At 36.8% G+C, this 17,760-nt stretch overlaps 1 protein-coding gene across 2 annotated transcripts in view; it reads right to left on the bottom strand.

Annotated features, from left to right (window-relative positions):
* Positions 1-7,113: 7,113 nt before the first annotated feature.
* The window catches only part of MRPS35 (mitochondrial ribosomal protein S35), a 54,533-nt gene continuing 43,886 nt past the window's right edge, over positions 7,114-17,760 (bottom strand). For both annotated transcript variants that reach the window (XM_068658821.1, XM_068658810.1), the window contains exon 8: positions 7,114-7,617. In XM_068658821.1, the coding sequence (XP_068514922.1) occupies positions 7,351-7,617 (267 nt within the window). In that variant the 3' untranslated portion in view covers positions 7,114-7,350. The remainder of the gene's footprint in view (positions 7,618-17,760) is intronic.

The raw sequence follows: 17,760 nt of genomic DNA, 5'->3' as shown, positions 1-17,760 counted from the left end.
CAATCTTCTGATAACCATCATTTCAATGTTTTTCAAGTCCTCCTAGAAGTACCTTTAGACTTTTCCTGTTTTTTAAGCTTACTTGCTGTGCAGCACATTGCAGATTCACTCTACTATTGGTTAATGCAGGCACAAATACAGCTAAGAATTGTTCATGCATTACAGTCAATTTGTGTTGCCCTCACTGACTTACTTTTTTGTGCCTAATCACATTTACCATTTACAACATTTGCTTTTTTTTTTTTAATAAGGACATTCAATGTACATTGCACATAAATATACAAAAGGTTTTGAAAGGTCTAGAAGTTATCATTATAATTAAAAATAAATACATATTTTTTAAAAAAAGATAAAAACACATTTGTTTCTTTATCCTTTATACATGCTTCATAAAAGTGCCCCTTCTGAATATAAATCAACTTATTAGATCAATAAGGTAGGAAGGCATTTCCTCAGCTTACCTTGCTCAGGAAGTTTGCTTAGCATAGCAAACATTTTCAACAGTAACTGGGATTGCTCTTCCTCTTTTAAATTTGTTGATGTCTCAGAGTTTCTCACTTTCTTCACTTGCTGTAAAAAGGTTCCTATTTCCCAGATGAGTTGAAATGTTATAAAAGGAAACAATCCAAAATAAAAACGATTGCCATATGTCTATATAGAAAGTTATTTCAAAACTAGTACAACAAAGTTTAATGACTATAGTAATGAGGGTAGAAAGCCACATGACTACCTAGTTACAGTTGAGTGGGTTGGTTTCAAAGGAAAAGGCCTAAAATTATATTTTAGTGCACACCGATTAGCACTGTAGTTTAAGAAACTGAAGATTAAAAAAAAAACACCTCGTTTATTTCTTGATTAATCTTGTATGTTAATTTCTATGTAATAGGAGAGAGACTGACAGCCAGAACACCTTAAAGGACTGTTTGTTTTGTTTTGCATAATCTGATAAAATACAAAAGCATTTTTTTTTCAATTTTATCTAGAAAAAGTAAAATTAGATACCATTTGTTTTTAAGGGGAGTTCTGTGGTTATCTTATACAGGCTCTGGAGATATACCTACTGCAAGATTTACTTCAACTTTGAGTAAACTGACTTTTACCTTCAAATTACACTTTTCTGATTCATCATGTGCCTGAATCTAGCACATAGTTAAGCTATCACTAAAGGTATTTGTAATGAAACATTCAAATAAGAATGGTAAGACCTCAAGAACTCTTCAGGAGAAGCTTCAGAGGAAGCTGACATTCTTTTCTAGGCTTTTAACACCAAAAAGAAAGAAACTAGGAGAAGAACCAAGATACTCTATAATGTATCAAAGAACAAATGTGGTGGTATTGTTAATGAAGTATGTATTTCTCACATGTTCATCATCCTAAGTAATTTTAATGACACTGACCTTGCAATGTAAAAATTTCAGGTTTGATTCATTTCATTAAGAAAACAAAGGCACATGCATGTCAGGGGAGGAACTCAGTTCCTCAGCCTGTTGATTACTGGGATGTGTGTTATTTTTCACCACAACTTACACTGGAAATGGTGATGTGCACCAAGACTACCAGTATGATCTTTTTTTTAGACTAGAAGCTGCAGACCATGTGCTTCAGGATTCCCTTAGCTCTAACAGCCACGTTCTGCTCAAGTAAATTTCTGAAGGAAAAGTTCATGGCTCAGTGAAGCACCTTTGTGTTAAAGAAACAAGCAAGCATAACCGATTAATATTTACAGAGCCTTAATGAGAAGATGAAAAGTTCTCTAAATTTGTATTTTGATTTCTACCACATTTATCATTCAGGTGTACATCGTGGCAATTTGAACAAATACATTAAATAAACTGATGAACCACATCCTCCAAATCTCATTTCACTTAGTACTAATGAAAAGCACAGTTTACCATAAGATTCTCCCACACCTCACCCAGCACTGTCAAACCAGTTTGCACTGAAAATGCTTTAAAAATAGGTTTCTCCTCATTTTTGAAGTCATGTAACCAAGGAAAAAAATTTTAAAAACCAACTTGCATCTAAGATTGCATCTAAGATGTACAGATACATCAAGGGCAGAGTTACATCTAGTTACCTTTCTGCTTGTCTATTCACTACCAGATGAATTAATATGCAATATAACACATTAATAAGTATTCTTTTATAGGAAACTTTTTTGTTTAAAAAGGTCAAAAAAAATTACAACAGTGAAGTGTATGTTTGCTGCCAAAGGATGACTCAGTAATAAACACACTTCAAAGAACATTATGTTTATATAGGATTACAAGATAAAGTGTCTAAACCTAAACTTGAAAAAAAAAATATATAAGTAAGTGAACTAGATCTGCACTGTGCGATGCCTTTCTTCAGGCTAAATGGAGCTATTAAAATTCTGCTTGTGTTCACACTAGAGGTTCAATAGTTCCCAGCCAAAGAGAAGCCATTACTTCAGAGACTAGGACATTTCAAACTGCCCAAACTTTATTTCCAAGACCTTGCAGCACTGAATTCCAGATATAATTTGTCCTGAAAAATCAGTGAACATGCTAAAATTATTGTTATTCTAAAAAAATGACATGAAATTATGTAGTAGAGTTCACATGCAAGCAGCTTAGTGCAATTGAAATAATTACGTTGTTTACCTAAAAATTCCTCCACAACTTCAGTGGAATCAAGTGTTTTACTTTTCTTAGTTTAGAGTCTTGCTAAGTATAGTAGTTATAATAATTCGTTTGCTAAGAATATTAGTTATCTTCAATTAAAGAGGGATATACGATTTGTTTTGTTTCATACTTTTTATTTGAATGCCAATTTTTTTCCCTTTTCCAGGTTTCAAAGAAAGCATACACCTCTTTCCATCTGCTCCACGTAATAAATAAGATCTGCAGAACTGTTTGCATTGTAATACAGTGTCCTTTATTCATTAATTTATCATGCTGAGAATAACGTATTTTGGATGTAACACAGTATTTAATCATACATGGAAGACAGAAGACTCTGAAATCCATACCACACGTTTAAAATACATTGCTTACATGGGCCAGACAATTGCATGTCTGACACAACATAGTTCTTGCGATATCAATAAGGGTTACATTCAAGACAGGAAATACCAGAAGTAAATGTGAACATGAAACATCTCCTCTCCTTTTTTTTTTTTTTTTTTTTTTTTTTTTTATGTGCAATTAAGATATTACTGTTCTCAGATAAATAGGCAGGAAAAAAGTTATATAAAGCACAGTAGGAGCAGGACCACTTACTACAGACTAGGAAAATAACATGAAAGTGAGTACATAAATATAAGGTATGAGAGAATGGGTAGAAGGATGTTTTGTTCAGATAGAACACACCTTTTTAGGCTACTATCCCTTTATCCCTTAGCTCTGTTTGTAGCAATGCTATGCACAAAAACATGGCAAAAGTGTCAACTCCAGTCAGGAGTATAAGTTACTTCTCTGAAGACCATAAGATCATCTGTGGAAGTCACAGACTTTTCATGCATAGCCAGTCATGTTCAGATCTTAGCACTTCATGAAATTCCAAGTAGTTCTAACATCTATCCTCCTGGCTAAATTATAATCATATCTCTGTATAGACCTTTTTGTCTAATCTAAACAACAGATAATGCTTAGTGTTCTAAAACCCCCTTTTAAAGGGCAAAAGCATGCTAGAATGTAGACAAACAACCTCAAGAGACTATTTAGCAACACTGTTTTACTTCACAACTCTTAACACACTGTTTACTAAAGACATCTTATGTCAGTGATTAGCTTCTAGATGCAAAAAAAATAGCCAGAAAACTGACAAAGCAAGTTCTAGTTTGACCAAGCACTAGATCTCAGTCTTTCTCTGGAATATTTATATGAGAGATAAAAGAAAGGTTAGTCTCCTCAACAGCACCAGTAAAACTATGCATCACAACTCTTCCAGATGGCCAAGAGCTTAATTTGTGTGATTTTTTTTTCCATTGGAGACAGCTTATGTTTTCCTTGCCATAAGGAACTTACTTCTCCAGCTTGTGGGGGCAAGTGTTTGGATGTGAAATGAGACATCTGCTATTTGGAGGTTAGAACAGTGACCGCAAAGAAGCAAATATAGTAGCTCTCCAGCTCAAATTTCAATCTATGATGGACAGGGTTGCCTGAGGTCAGAGCTGTCATGAACTAACGCCATGTTCCTCTTGGCCAGTAAACACCAGTAAAATAATTGCCTATGGAGAGAGCCAATGCATCTAGACACTGTGTGTGGTTTTCCGTTTCTCATTGCTTCCCAATTTATGTTCTGGGGGGCCTAACTTGCTTCCTGATTTACATGTTAGCTATTGACATTTCTACCTAAAAGTAATGAACCCCCAAGCACTACCTTGCAACAGAAGAATGCTCACATACGCATACGTGTATAGAGTGTATATATGTATATACATGATACATACAAATGTATATAATGATACACACATCAGGGTGATGCATTTACATTATAACATAAAATACATTAATAAAAAGACCACTGATAATGATGTATTTACTACTGTACTCTATTACTCTTAACTCTTCACAGCATTTACACTACAATGGAAGTTTCCAGTGAGGTAGTCTGCAAGTGTTATACAGGAAAATTAAAGATGTGTAATTTATCTCATAAAAACATGCACTGTATCATCATCATTAAGGTTGGGAGGACTTGCACTGGATTTAAGATTCCAGTGCTCTAGGTGTTCTACAAAAATCACAGCAGATTACTGACACTCTTAAACACCTAAACAATTTTGAGGGAGAAACAGAAAATCAGAAACATGTAAGATGACAGCTCAAAATATCATCCAGCCTACCTGTGATTCAGTCCACTGCACTACAAATCCTGCACTGTAACATAAACCATTAGTTAACATCACAAATTTGCTAACACCACAGATTTAACTTAATTTGATACTTCCTTTGATTTTAGCAGCTTGATTGGGCACTTACAGGGTTATAAAGGTTTTAGTCTTGCTTGTATGTTTCTTAGCAAGAAGAGGAAGCGATAAAGACATTGAAAATTAAGTTTGGAGGTCAGCCTCATAGATTTTTGAGGCCAGCTGGCCAAGCATTCTATAGCCATAGTCATTAAGCCAGGTATGACTGGAAAACCAGCATCTATGACTGATTTAATGGCAAGTGTTGGATAGGGTTATGGAACACAGTGAATTAGTCTCAATAATGTTCTTACTTAGTAAATACTCAGAATGAGGAAAAAAAAAAAAACTATTGCTGGTAGACACTTCAGTGTCCTGGCACTTTGGAGACAGACACCTTCTATCCTGTCTGTATTTCATGGAACACGTAGAACATAAATTCTGCTTGAACACTTTAGAGGGAACTTTCTAGAGTTCCTGGTTATTTTAGATTTTTCATTAATTAGCTGCCACATTAATAAAATACTAATGCAATCAACTGAAAAATCAACTTGCCTTGCTGTTCTGTTTTCTACTATTAAGTCAAACCTATTTTAACTACAACTTTCACAGGCATCTTCCTAAGTCAATTTAAAGCCTATGAAGAACACAGAAAAAAATGAATTGCCCTCTAAAGCAAGAAAGACTATCAGGTGCCCGTATGTTCTGAGTACATAAGGACAGTTTTTATGGAGAAAAGCAAGCTTGTGGGTAATAGATTTCTTACAATCTCTAAGGGGAACTCACAAGCATCTGGTACAAAACATGTCACTGCAAACAGAAGTTCATTACATATGCTTGCCAGTACACCAGTCTTTATGCAATCACCGACAAAACTAATTAAGGAAACAATTTTCTCTTGTGTATATACTAGAACCAAATCTCCTCTGGACTAAAGCCAGGTCCTTCTCCACCATCCATACCATTCTCTGAGTCAAATTGCAGTTACTTCCTCAATGATTTTGGTTACATGGCTGTTCAAAGAAAGATTAGAAATTACACAGATGTACTATTTCAAATGAGAATTTTAAACACTTTCCCCATTGTTCTTGAATTAAGGAACAACTTGATAGAAGTAGGAACTTTTCCCAGCTTCTGATAAAAATGCACATTAGTAAGAATTTAAATGAAAGGACCACTAAATAATCAAGTTGGTGAATGCAGAATTATGAATGCATCACAAGACACAACTTTTTCAAATGCATCTCCAGGTCAGGCACAATTTTCATAGGAAGGAAAAAAATGCATTAAACTCAGTCTCCTTCCAAAAGAATGCTTACCAAACTTTCATTATTTTAGAAATGGGAATAAATACACTCTTTGGCTATATGTAAGCAAAAAACAATGAGAAGCCTTAGCAGCAAATAAGTTAAGACACACCAAACACTGCAAAAATCAGTTCACTTCTTCCATCTTTAATGCTCTTATTCTAAGGCTGTTTCCTCTCAACCAGCTGCTGGCAATGCCACATGCTAGGATCTTTTAAAGGCATGCAGAATCCGTTGGTCTGATGAAAACTCCTTCCATCCCTTCCAGAAAATGAAGGCTTTCTCTCTAAGCTGAAATCTTAGCAAGCTGAGGAGATACAATAAAAGCAGCAACAGAGTTATGTACTTTCACACTGGTACTTTTAAGGATTTTTTATTTATTTGTGAGAAGGCAATAGAAGTTTCTTATGATTCTAATCTTTCAAACCAATTCCTTTCAAATATAAATTACCAAATATAAGCATCCATTTTATTTCCTCCTCTGTGCTTCACAGCAGAGTGGGAAGCTACTTTTTTTCCTTGCCAAACCTGGGTACGCTCAAGAAAATACTCAGCACACCTCAATGTACAAAGACTCAGTCCATTCCTATTTAGGCAATGTACTCACCTCAGTACTCACCAACTCAGCATAGTACTCACCATTCAGCATACTTCGACACCTCTCCATGGAACACTACCTTTACTTAACAGATGGGGCGCAGAGGTAGAAAAAATACTGAGTGACATTTGGAAAACATTTAGAAACTTTAGATCTCTTAACTAAGAGCCTCGAGGTTAATGGAACTTGGAGCCTAAGTCATTTTATTGTTTTTGAAAACTGTTTAACTATATGCCAAGAAGTTGTGTGAGAAGTCAGAATGTGATTAAATACAGAACTGTGCCTGGATCTCCCATGCTAAGAAAGCACAGAATAGAATGTTCAAGTTCCCAATATGACTCAAAATATAGTTTATTCAAATAACAAGATTCATGAACAGAAAAATTATGTTTACAAGAAAATCCAACAATAAAGAAATATCTGACTACTTTTAAAATGAATTTATCATCAAGTTTCATAGCTCTGGTTAAGGTTCCAAATAATTACATATCCATATCATACAGAGCTATTAACTATAGTTTAAGATGTCTATAAATAATCAGATGTACCTGCAGAATCTTTCATGGTAATGCTTATATATTTAATAATTTCTTCACAGATTCCTTATACTGAGACATGTTACTTTCTGTTTCACCTTCATTTTTAAGAGCAGTTACAGAGTTTCTGTAATTCTTAACTACTTCAGATGCAAGCAGCTCCTCCTTAGCTACATTACTAACATTCTCTGTGGCTTTTATTCGAAGTAGTGTATCCAGGGCATTTTTCTGAGAGCAGCTATTTTCCCAGATATACTCCTCCATGTCTTCTTCAGTCTTCTCACTCTCCCACATCTCTGTTTTCTGAAAGAAAATACACCTTATTTTAAAGACTACTGAAAACTGAAACAAAGCTATAGTAATTTGTAGAAACATTTCCCTCTCATTCCAATTCACTTATAAAAAACACACAACCTTCTATTCTGGAAGACACTTGTCCTCTGAAGTACAAGTCTTGTAACTCAAGCCTCAAAGCCTCAAACAGAGTTCAAAGAGATGCCCATATACCATACGTTTTCTGTGCACAGTGAGTTTCTTCCCTCCCACTTACCAAGTTATTTATATATCTGACAGATATAACAAGACCAGTCCAAATGAGAAGAAAAGCTTATGGATTATATATACATAATGAATAATAAAAAAGGTTCTAGAAGTAGTAAATTTAAGTCAATCTAAATTTTCAAGCTTTTGAAAGTCACCTAGCTATTATTGTCCCTAGCATATGATTTTGGTATGTTTACATTGGCTATAATATGCCAACTGAAACAGTTCATACCAAGTAACCTATGATGAGAGAGAGCAATCCTTCAGCATTTGGGAAATGTTTAAATTGTTACTCATAAGGAAAAACACCAGCAATTAATCCATTTCCTCTTCCTGCAAAACACTGCTCCTCCAAAGAATCTCTATCCACAGATGCTTTTTTTTTTTTTTTTTTTAACCTAATTGGCATTGCAGGATCCATTACAGGATCAGAAGTTAAGTACACAAGATATCATCCTAGTGCCTGTAAATACGTGGGTTAGGAAGTTGATACTTAGAGTAAATTTTGTATCTAAACATTTTCCTAATTCAGTGGGACCTCCTGCTATTTAAGGGATATTTCAATATCATAAAAATGAAATTAAAACAGCACGTTATTGCACATTTGCAAATATGTGTATGTAGATAATTGGTATACTTACAGATTTTAAAAATATACAAATAAGTATTGTGTATTATTAACGTAAATAATGCTGACATTATCCTTTTTTCCAACTATGTAAGAATCACAAATTGATGTACTTTTTTTTTGGTGGTCATGTTTTTCCTTACGTAGTTGTTGTATAAAACAAAAGCTTATTTCTCTAGAAGTAAGCTTAAAGAACTACTCTACTAAAGCCTTCATAGCATTTTGTGTTTGGTCTGCTCTTTTGTTTTTGTTTTTTTTTTTTTAAATCCCTTGCCATAAAGGGTTCGTCAGTAAATTTTTAGCTCTGCTATGCTAGTAACAACTAACTCCCATTACTGACACATGACTGCAGAATTCAAATAAACTTGACAATCACAGGAGATTTTCTTTATTTAATGAACTATCCTGTCCATTAGTCAACAAGGCTTTTGCAGTTGAATCGTAATATTTAACAAAGTTTAATTAATGCCTGAGAATTGTTTTCTACCTATAACCCTGTGTGCTTGGGTCTGTCTATCTGAATTTAAAAATACTTCAATAAACGCTGCATCTGGTGAATGGAATCTCTTGTCTTTAAAACAGAGTCCAAATGTTTAGTCAGAAACAGTAATTAACATTACTAAAAGGCTCATATGACTGACATTAAAACCTGGACACAATACAACACAGAAGTAAAAGAACTTCATTTTCTAGAGGGAAATAAAGGACATACTCTAGTCTAGTCTACTGTTTATTGCTAAAACAGTAGTAGAGCAAGTTAGTAAGTTATTCCTTGTATGCTTGAAAAATAACAGGAATCAAAATGGAGACTGACACGTTCTTAAAGTTAAGAATGACATCCTATTTTACATATCCCTCATTTACCTGCACAATGGCATCCAAGACATTTTTTAAAGCAAAACTTCTCTCACAGGGATTGGGTTTCTCAAGAGTAAAGGAATATGGGTATCACCCCTGGCCAGTCTCTGGACCATTTGCCAGAGTCAAGTTTGAAGTTCAAACAAAAGATAACTGTGAGGCTTTTAAATGCCTTTGAGTTATATGAGACAACAAGTACTAACCACATTTATTACATTTATCTCTATTGCTGCACAAATTACTTCTGGGATTTCAAAGATGCACGCTGATAAACAGATTACCAGTTTCCCTGACTCTTTTGAGCTACAGGACACACAAAAAAAACACACACGCACACACACACACAAGAAAAAACTGACAACACTAAGTATTTCTTCCTTGGAATCTTTCCCAGCAGAATGGTGTATCAAAATGGATTTTAAAACAAAATCTGACTTCTGGGGGGATAAGGGAGCCAGGAAGTGATTTGATGGTGGAGGGAGATTTCAAAATCTGTTCCCCAGCCCTACTAGAAGCAGCTTGTATCCACTACTGCAATGTTGGTGGCCATGCCTCAAAATGAAAAGTTATCCTGCTGTACACAGGTCCAGACATACATCACAAACAGGAAACTGAACAGAATCCAGATTTTTGCAAGCTGACTGTATTGAGTGAAACTTAAATACCTTTTCAACCAGATTTACTGCGAGAGGAAAAAAAGTGAACTATATTTTCATTTGAAAAAGCACACGAGGTAGATAAGTACCCACGAACTCTGAATTGTGGAAATACTGCAAATGTTGTAGTCTCAGTCTAAGGTGTTATGAAGACAAATAAGACAAAGAAAGAACCTTTGAAAAGGAGGTCTCCACTCTGACTTTTATTAGTTAGGTATTTTTGTTCCCTGGAAATTTAAAAATGTTAGTAAAGAATGTAGTAAACAAGAATAAAACAATGAAAACTGGAATATAAGTGTGAAGGTGTGCAACATATTTTGAGAATCCACACTTTAGGAACTAGGTTAAAATTAATGAATACATATTTCTTTATTAAATCAACTAAAAGCAATTGCTTCATTCTATCACACAGAACACAGTATCTCAGTAAGTATTAACCCGCCTGGCTGATAATGCACTCAGCTGGTAACTTCAACTTTCTCTCATTATAACTTCCAATTAGAACTTGGTGGGGGAGGGAAGGTGACCACAACAAAACAAACACCTTTTCATCTGAAAATCAAAGGAGTTTAACCTACTGCTAAACAAGATATACTTCCTAATGCAAATACATAAATATCGATGTCATAAACAGAGTTAAGAATTTATTTCTATTTATATCTAAGCAAATCTGCTGTGCTACAGTTTAAGCACTGGAAAGGTTTGTAAACCTCCCAAAATGAAGGCTTAATCTGATGTGCTGACACAGCATATATACTCCAGTTGTACTCCAGCCAATGAAACCGCTTTTTACATAAGAGTCATTACCTAAGAAGCATCAATACAAACTGAAACTTTAACTATAGAAAAATAGGAAATCATTTTTGATCACTTCGGTATGCTTTTCACTGTGTCGTGGTTTTTCTGCCAGCTTATCCTTCCTAAACTTTGTCACAGCCACATGGGGGTTTAGTATTGTTACTTCTCTGGTGTTTCTTTTGGGGAAGACATTTCAATTGAAACTGTATTTGGCACACATATTAAAAAAAAATTAAAAAATAAAAACATGACGCATGCTAGTCAATTGACAGTTGACATTTTGGACAGTTTAAAAAATAATGCTGTTTAACAAAGAACAAGTATTGCAGTGGGATTTTATTTGAAGGGAGGAGATTTCCTAAATTGAAAATGACATTTCAAATTCTATATAGGCTGGATTAAATATACTTCTTCCTTAGTACTGAACGGATATAAAAAAAACAAAACAAAAACCTCTGTGGTACAATAATCACAGATTTCAGATTTTCAGGTAAGAAATGCTAGGATGCTCCAAATTACTGGATACCTCTTAGCCAAAGAGGAGTTGCCAAAATAGATATGTATATTTTTAGAGATATTACAGCACTGAAGTGCAGTATTAAGTTGGCAATTTAAGAATAAATATCACTGTAAATTTGAAAATAGGGCAAGACATGTTTGTATGTGAAGAGATTGGACACAATTTTATTTATTTTTCATTTGCTTGGTGACACAGAATAGGTTAAAATACTTTGGTCAGAACTCACAAAAATATTATCTATGATGCAGCAATGGCACAAGGCAGGAAGGACCTCTAGAGCATCAAGGAAAATTTGGAGGAAGACTGTGAGTACTAAAGATTTCAGTAACGGACAAGTGTAAAATAAAAAAAGGAGAATAAGCAGAGATGAAAGAGTAGAACAACAGAACTTTGCCTCAAAAAATAAAAGTGGATGTAAGAGAAAGTTCCATACTTAATGAAATTCAATAGACTTCATCTCTGATTCTGCCACTAACTTTGAGTCTCCAGTAGTCACCATAATCTAGACTACCTCTTAAAAAAACAGTAACAACTTTCCTGGGCTGAAAATAATGCAACAGACTTCTATAAAGTCAGAAATATTACGTAGACAATTTTTAATTCAACCACTGCAAGCTACAGCTTTGTTTCAACTTTGGCTTCGTGATAAATGTTTGCTTCAGTGTTCATCCCCTGTGGTTCCAAGCAAAGTAGTTTAACTTTTTTCACTGCAATGCATATTTCCTGATAGTATATTTCTTTCATTTGATTTTAAATATTTTAGTTCAGATATCCAAAGAGAGTTTATTGAATTGAAAATCTATTATGCCACCTAACTTTATCTTTTCTGACTGACAATAATGATAGACTCTTTGCAAGTTATTAGATTTTGATCATTGGTGAGTGCATAATAAAATATGATATACATTTGAAAACAAAGTAAGTGCCTTTATCTGTAAGTATCTTTTTAAGTATCACAACATTAGAGATCCCCCTTACCTCAGCATCAGGTTGTGTTATTTGTACTATATATAAGGTATGGTACTGAAGGAACACTATTGTACGAAGGGTGTAATTATATCACACTTCATTATTCTAAGATCTCAGAGACAGGAAATTTACACTAAGAAGTCTTCAGTGATATTAAACAGTGTCCAGAGCTCAGTATCCTTCTCTCTCAGGTACATGTACAGGTACAATCGCTGGGTTACAGCCCTCCTTTTCTTGTCACACTACACATTTTACTTAAGAGGTACACTGGAGAATAGAAAATGAAATGGCAACTTTTTATTAATTATCTTACCAGGTATGTGTAATGCAGGATGATTTCCTCCATGCTGCATCAACTTGTATTTGTATATGTTGAAAATCATGTTGAGCAGGACCTCGTTATATTGCTGCAACTTTCTGTAGTCTTGACTAATTTAAAACAACTCTGTGTTATTTCCTTTTCACTCTATCTTTTTCAGATCCCTTCCGTTCATAAACTACTATTAACGTTTTTCCTTATTGGAAATTTAACTGTCTGCTCACTTGGCATTCCCTCCTACTTTAAACTCATAACACAACTTTACTTTTTATTAATAAAATATTAATCCCAGCTGAGTGCAAAGAAATCAGTTTATGCTATTTTCAACCACTTGAGGGCAGCAATCTACTACTCTTTAAAACAACTGAATACCATTAAAATACATTAAGTTTTTAGAGCTGCTGTTACAGTATACAAGAAGTACCATCATGTAAAGCAGCAAAAATACAACTGTTTGAGCTGCTGTTTAACAATCTACCTAACATAACTTTTCATTTGGAGAATTCACTCCAGGCATAATCCTAGGTAGTAATTTTAAAGGAATTTAAATTTTAAAAAGGAAAATCCAAAGGAATTTTAAAGGAATTTTAAAGAATCCCATGGAGTTTTTTTAAAGGACTTTAAAATTTAAAAAGGAAAGTCCCAAACAAGTTTGATTCTTTGCCAGATGGTGCAAGTCAGATATCTATTGAATAAGTTCTGAAAGCTAATAAAAACACAAACATTTTATTAACAGCCTGAAAGTCATTAAACATGAAGATCTCAAAGCATTAAAACATTTTTAGATCAGAAGTATTTTTAAAATAGTGAATTTGCTTTTCAAATCTGAATGTTTTAAAGGTAACTGGACTCACGTGTCTGACATCTACCTGCATTTACCAAAATCAAGCTGCCAAATGCATCAGCCTGGAATCTGATAGCATATTTCTTGCTACTTCAGCACCTTTTTAGGTAACAGATTCCAAAGAAATTGAGCTCTTTATTAGATTTAGACAACCTCATTAGCCAGCCTGTAATATGAATGATTGAACCAAGAATGCAGTAGGACTTGCAGATGCAAGTACTGCTCCCCCTGTTCAGATCCCTCTCAAAAATCAGCACACTGTCTTACTGTGGTGGTTGACCCTGATGGGCAGCTAAACACCACAACTGCTCTCTCGCTCTCCTTCCTCAAAGGGAAAGGGGGAGAAAACATGAAGGGAACGGCTCAAGGGGTGAGATTAGGACTGGGACATCCAACAATTAATGTCATGGGCAAAACAGACTCAGCATAGGGAGATTAATATAATTTATTGCCTAACACTAAAAAGCTAGAACAGTGAGAAACTAAAAACAAACACCTTCCCTCTCTAAAAAAAACTAACCCTCTTCTACGTCCTCTCCCTGAGCAGTGCAAGGGAATGGAGACTGCAGTCAGTCCCTAATGCTGTATCTCAACCGCTCCTTTCCACAGGATGCCGACCTTCCCAGCGTGATCCTGCAGGGACTTCCCACAGGCTACAGCTCTTCAAGAACCGCTCCCACATGGCTCCGTACCATGAAGTCCATCCCCCAGGAGCAAACTGCTCCAGCACGGGTCCCCCACAGGTGGGCAACAGCTCCCCCCAGACTCCCTGCTCCTGCGTGGACTCCTTTCCATGGGCTGCAGCTCTGGCCCAGGGCCTTCTCCTGTGGGGGCTCTCCATGGGCCGCAGCCTCCTCCAGGCCACATCCACCTGCTCCACCGGGGCTCCTCCATGGGCTGCAGCGTGGAGATCTGCTCCATGTGGGACCCATGGGCTGCAGGGGGACAGCCTGCTCCACCAGGGGCCTCTCCACAGGCTGCAAAGAAACTGCTGCTGCGTGCCTGGAGCACCTCCTGCTGCACTGACCTTGGAGTCTGAAGGGCTGGTTCTCACTCCTCTCTCCCAGCTACTCTTTTGCAGCAGTTTTTCCCCCTTTCTTAAGTCTGCTCTCATGGAGGTACAACCAACATCACTTATTGGCTTGGCTGGGTTCCTTTTGGAGCTGTGTGGAACTGGCTCTTACCTAAGTTGAAGCAGGTTCTAGACTTCTCACAAAGGCCTCCCCTGCAGCCCTCCTGCTACCAAAACTTTGCCACATAAACCCAGAATAGTTACCAAGCAACAACTATCAATCCAGCAGTGTGCTGCCAGTATTTTGAACAACTTCCCATAGCTTTTCTACATTACCATGCATTTCATTTGAAACCATGATAATAAACATAGGTCATGGACCAGACAATTAATCCACTTTTTTCCTCCTCTCATCCTTCACTTCCTCTATTAAAATTATTAAAATAAGCAAGCAAGCAATCCTGCCTGCCAGAAAGTAACAAGGACTGTCAGAAAAAAGCAAGATACCCCTTGCCAATAGTAAGGTCTACACTATTAATTACAGGAATGTCTACTAAATAATGAAAAAATCATCACATTTCCTGCTTCCAAATAAAGGGTTTCTAGTTGTCTAAATACAGATTAAATGCCAATTGGTAACACTGCATTATGTTTTCATAAAGTCATAACATAACCCTGAAAAGTCCTGAATGTCCTCAGCTTTAGCAAGATTTTGCTGAAGTCCATTGCTTATGCTTACATGTGAAAATAAGAGACAGGAAAGAGAGGACAGTTTCAAATGCAATACTCTTTTAAAACTACTAATCACTAGGGTTTATAGCCCAAAGGCTACCCAGTAGTATCCCACTTTCCCTAAAAGTAATCATACAGCCTTAGCTACTCTCTCTATTCCCAGGCCATGAATGGACTTTTTTTTGCACTCCTGTCACCTTTGTCAGCTTCTTTATCTTAACACTTACCAGCAGTCTTTCTACTCATTTCCCCTCTCTTCTCTCTCAGTGTTAACTCTGCTTTTTCCTCTAAAACTCACCCCCACACAAAATCCAGTAAAATTTTCCTTCGCTTTAGTTCCTTCTCTATGCATTCAAAAAAGGGAGCTCTCAAACTTGTAAAATACGCCTGAATTGTCCTGCAAGATCCTCTCCACCTGACAGTATCTCCAGCATATGGGATGGCCTACATGACACCAGGCCTGCTGATGCCTGACAGGTTACACATTTTTTCCAGAGGGGGAAAAGGACTTTTGCACAGGGATTATAAGGGCTGATCAACAAAGCTTTATATTTGGAGGAAAAGAATAAAACCAGGCCCAATGCTGCTAAGGTATGGGACAGCACGCCAAAACTTGAGCAACTGTGTACTACTGAGATCCTTTGGTCTGCTCATGAAGGTGCTGGGTACAACAAAACACATTTGAAATATTTCTACACCAACGCACATGGCATGAGGAACAAGTAAGATGAGCTAAAAACCTTGGTTCAGTCACTTCTTGGTACATGAACTAAGAGAGACAACTAGGAAACGTACACTCTTGCATCTATTGCTTGTGAACAGCGGTCTCACAGGTGAAGTGGTGATTGCTGACCATCTTGGCCATAGCAACCACGAAGTACCTGAATTTAAAACCTTCAATGATAGGAGGTAAACTGCTACCAGAACTTCAACTCTGGATTTGGGGAGAACAGACTTCACAGTACTAGTTAGTAAGGTCCCCTGGGAAAGTGCTTTGGAAGACACTGGGGTCTATCAATGCAGGACAATTTTTAAGCTTCACTTCTCCAGAGCACAGAATAGGCAATTCCAAAATGTCAGAAGTCAGGCAAGCCAGCAGAAGTTCTGGAACTTAAGTTGAAAAAAGAAAGTACATGGCCACTGGAAACAAGATTAGGCAACTTGGGAGGACTACAGAAATGCTTCTCACCATTGCAGGGAGAAAAATCCATGCAAAACAGTTCAATTACAGTTGAAGCTCACCAGTACTGTAGGGAGCAATACAAGTTTTTTTTTTGTTTGTTTGTTTTTTAAAAAAGGTATGTTAACAGCAGAAGGAGGACCAGAAAAAACATTGGTCCGTTACTTTATGAGGACTGTCATGATACAAACAGGAACACAGACTAAAACAGAGATACTTAAAGCTCTCTTCGCCTCCATCTTCAACACAAATGACGGTGATGAAGTTTCCTTTTACGACATGGTCACCCACATAGTTGACCAAGGGAAACCAACTGATGTAATCTTTTTGAACTTCTGTAATGCCGTCAATACTGCTTCTCGTAATATCCTTCTCGACAAAATGTCCAGCATACAGATAAACACATACTACAATGGGTGAACAGTTGGATGATGTATCAGACTTAAAAGGTTACAGTACATGGGGTTACACCAGGCTGATGGCAAATCACTACATGGGTTTCCCAGAGCTCCATTTTATGGGCAATTCTCTTTGATGTTTTCATAAAAGACTTGGATGCTGGACTTGAAGGTATAGTATTTTAAGTAAGTTTGCAGATGACAGCAAAATTGAGAAGAGCTGTTGACTCCATCAAGGGTGGAGATGTCTTGCAGAGACATCTTGACAAATCAGAGAGCTGGGCAAGCACAGACAATATAAAGTTTAACAAGAGCAAGTGCTGTATTCTGAACTTGGGACAGGGGAACCATGGCTATATGTACTGACTTGGAGATGAGAGGATGGAAAGGGATCTGGAAGTTTTGGTTGACAGCAAATTGAACATGAGTCAGTGTGCCCTGGCAGCCAAGAGGGGCAAACATATCCTGGGGTGCATTGAGCACAACATTGCTTGCCAGTTGAGGGAAGTGAACGTCCCTCTCTACTCTGCGCTGGTGCAGCCTCACTTTGAGTACAATGTGCAGTTTTGGGCACCACAATATAAGACGTAACTATTAGACTGTGTCTAGAGATGGGCTACAAAGATGGTGAAGGGTGTAGAGGGCAAGACATATGAGGAACAGCTGAAGTCACCTGGATTGTTCAGGCCAGAGAAGGAAAGCCTCATAGCCTACAGCTTCCTCATGATGGGGGATGGAGGGGTAGGTGCTGATCTCTTCTTGCTGGTGATCAGCAACAGAACCCAAGGGAACAGCATGGAGCTGTGTCAGAGGCTCAGGTTGGATGAAAGAGGTTCTTCACCAAGAGGGTGGTCAGGCACTGGAACATGCTCCCCAAAGGAGTGGTAACAGCACCTAACTGTGACTGTTACAGTGGTAACAGTGCTGGAGTTCAAGAAACGTTTGGACAATGCTCTCCAACACTGTCAGATTTTTTTTAGGTGGTCCTG

The sequence above is a fragment of the Anas acuta genome, chromosome 1 (assembly GCF_963932015.1).
Source record: "Anas acuta chromosome 1, bAnaAcu1.1, whole genome shotgun sequence".
NCBI lineage: Eukaryota > Metazoa > Chordata > Aves > Anseriformes > Anatidae > Anas > Anas acuta.
The sequence above is the reverse complement of the archived record's forward strand: the minus strand, read 5'-3'. Positions and strand labels throughout refer to the sequence as shown.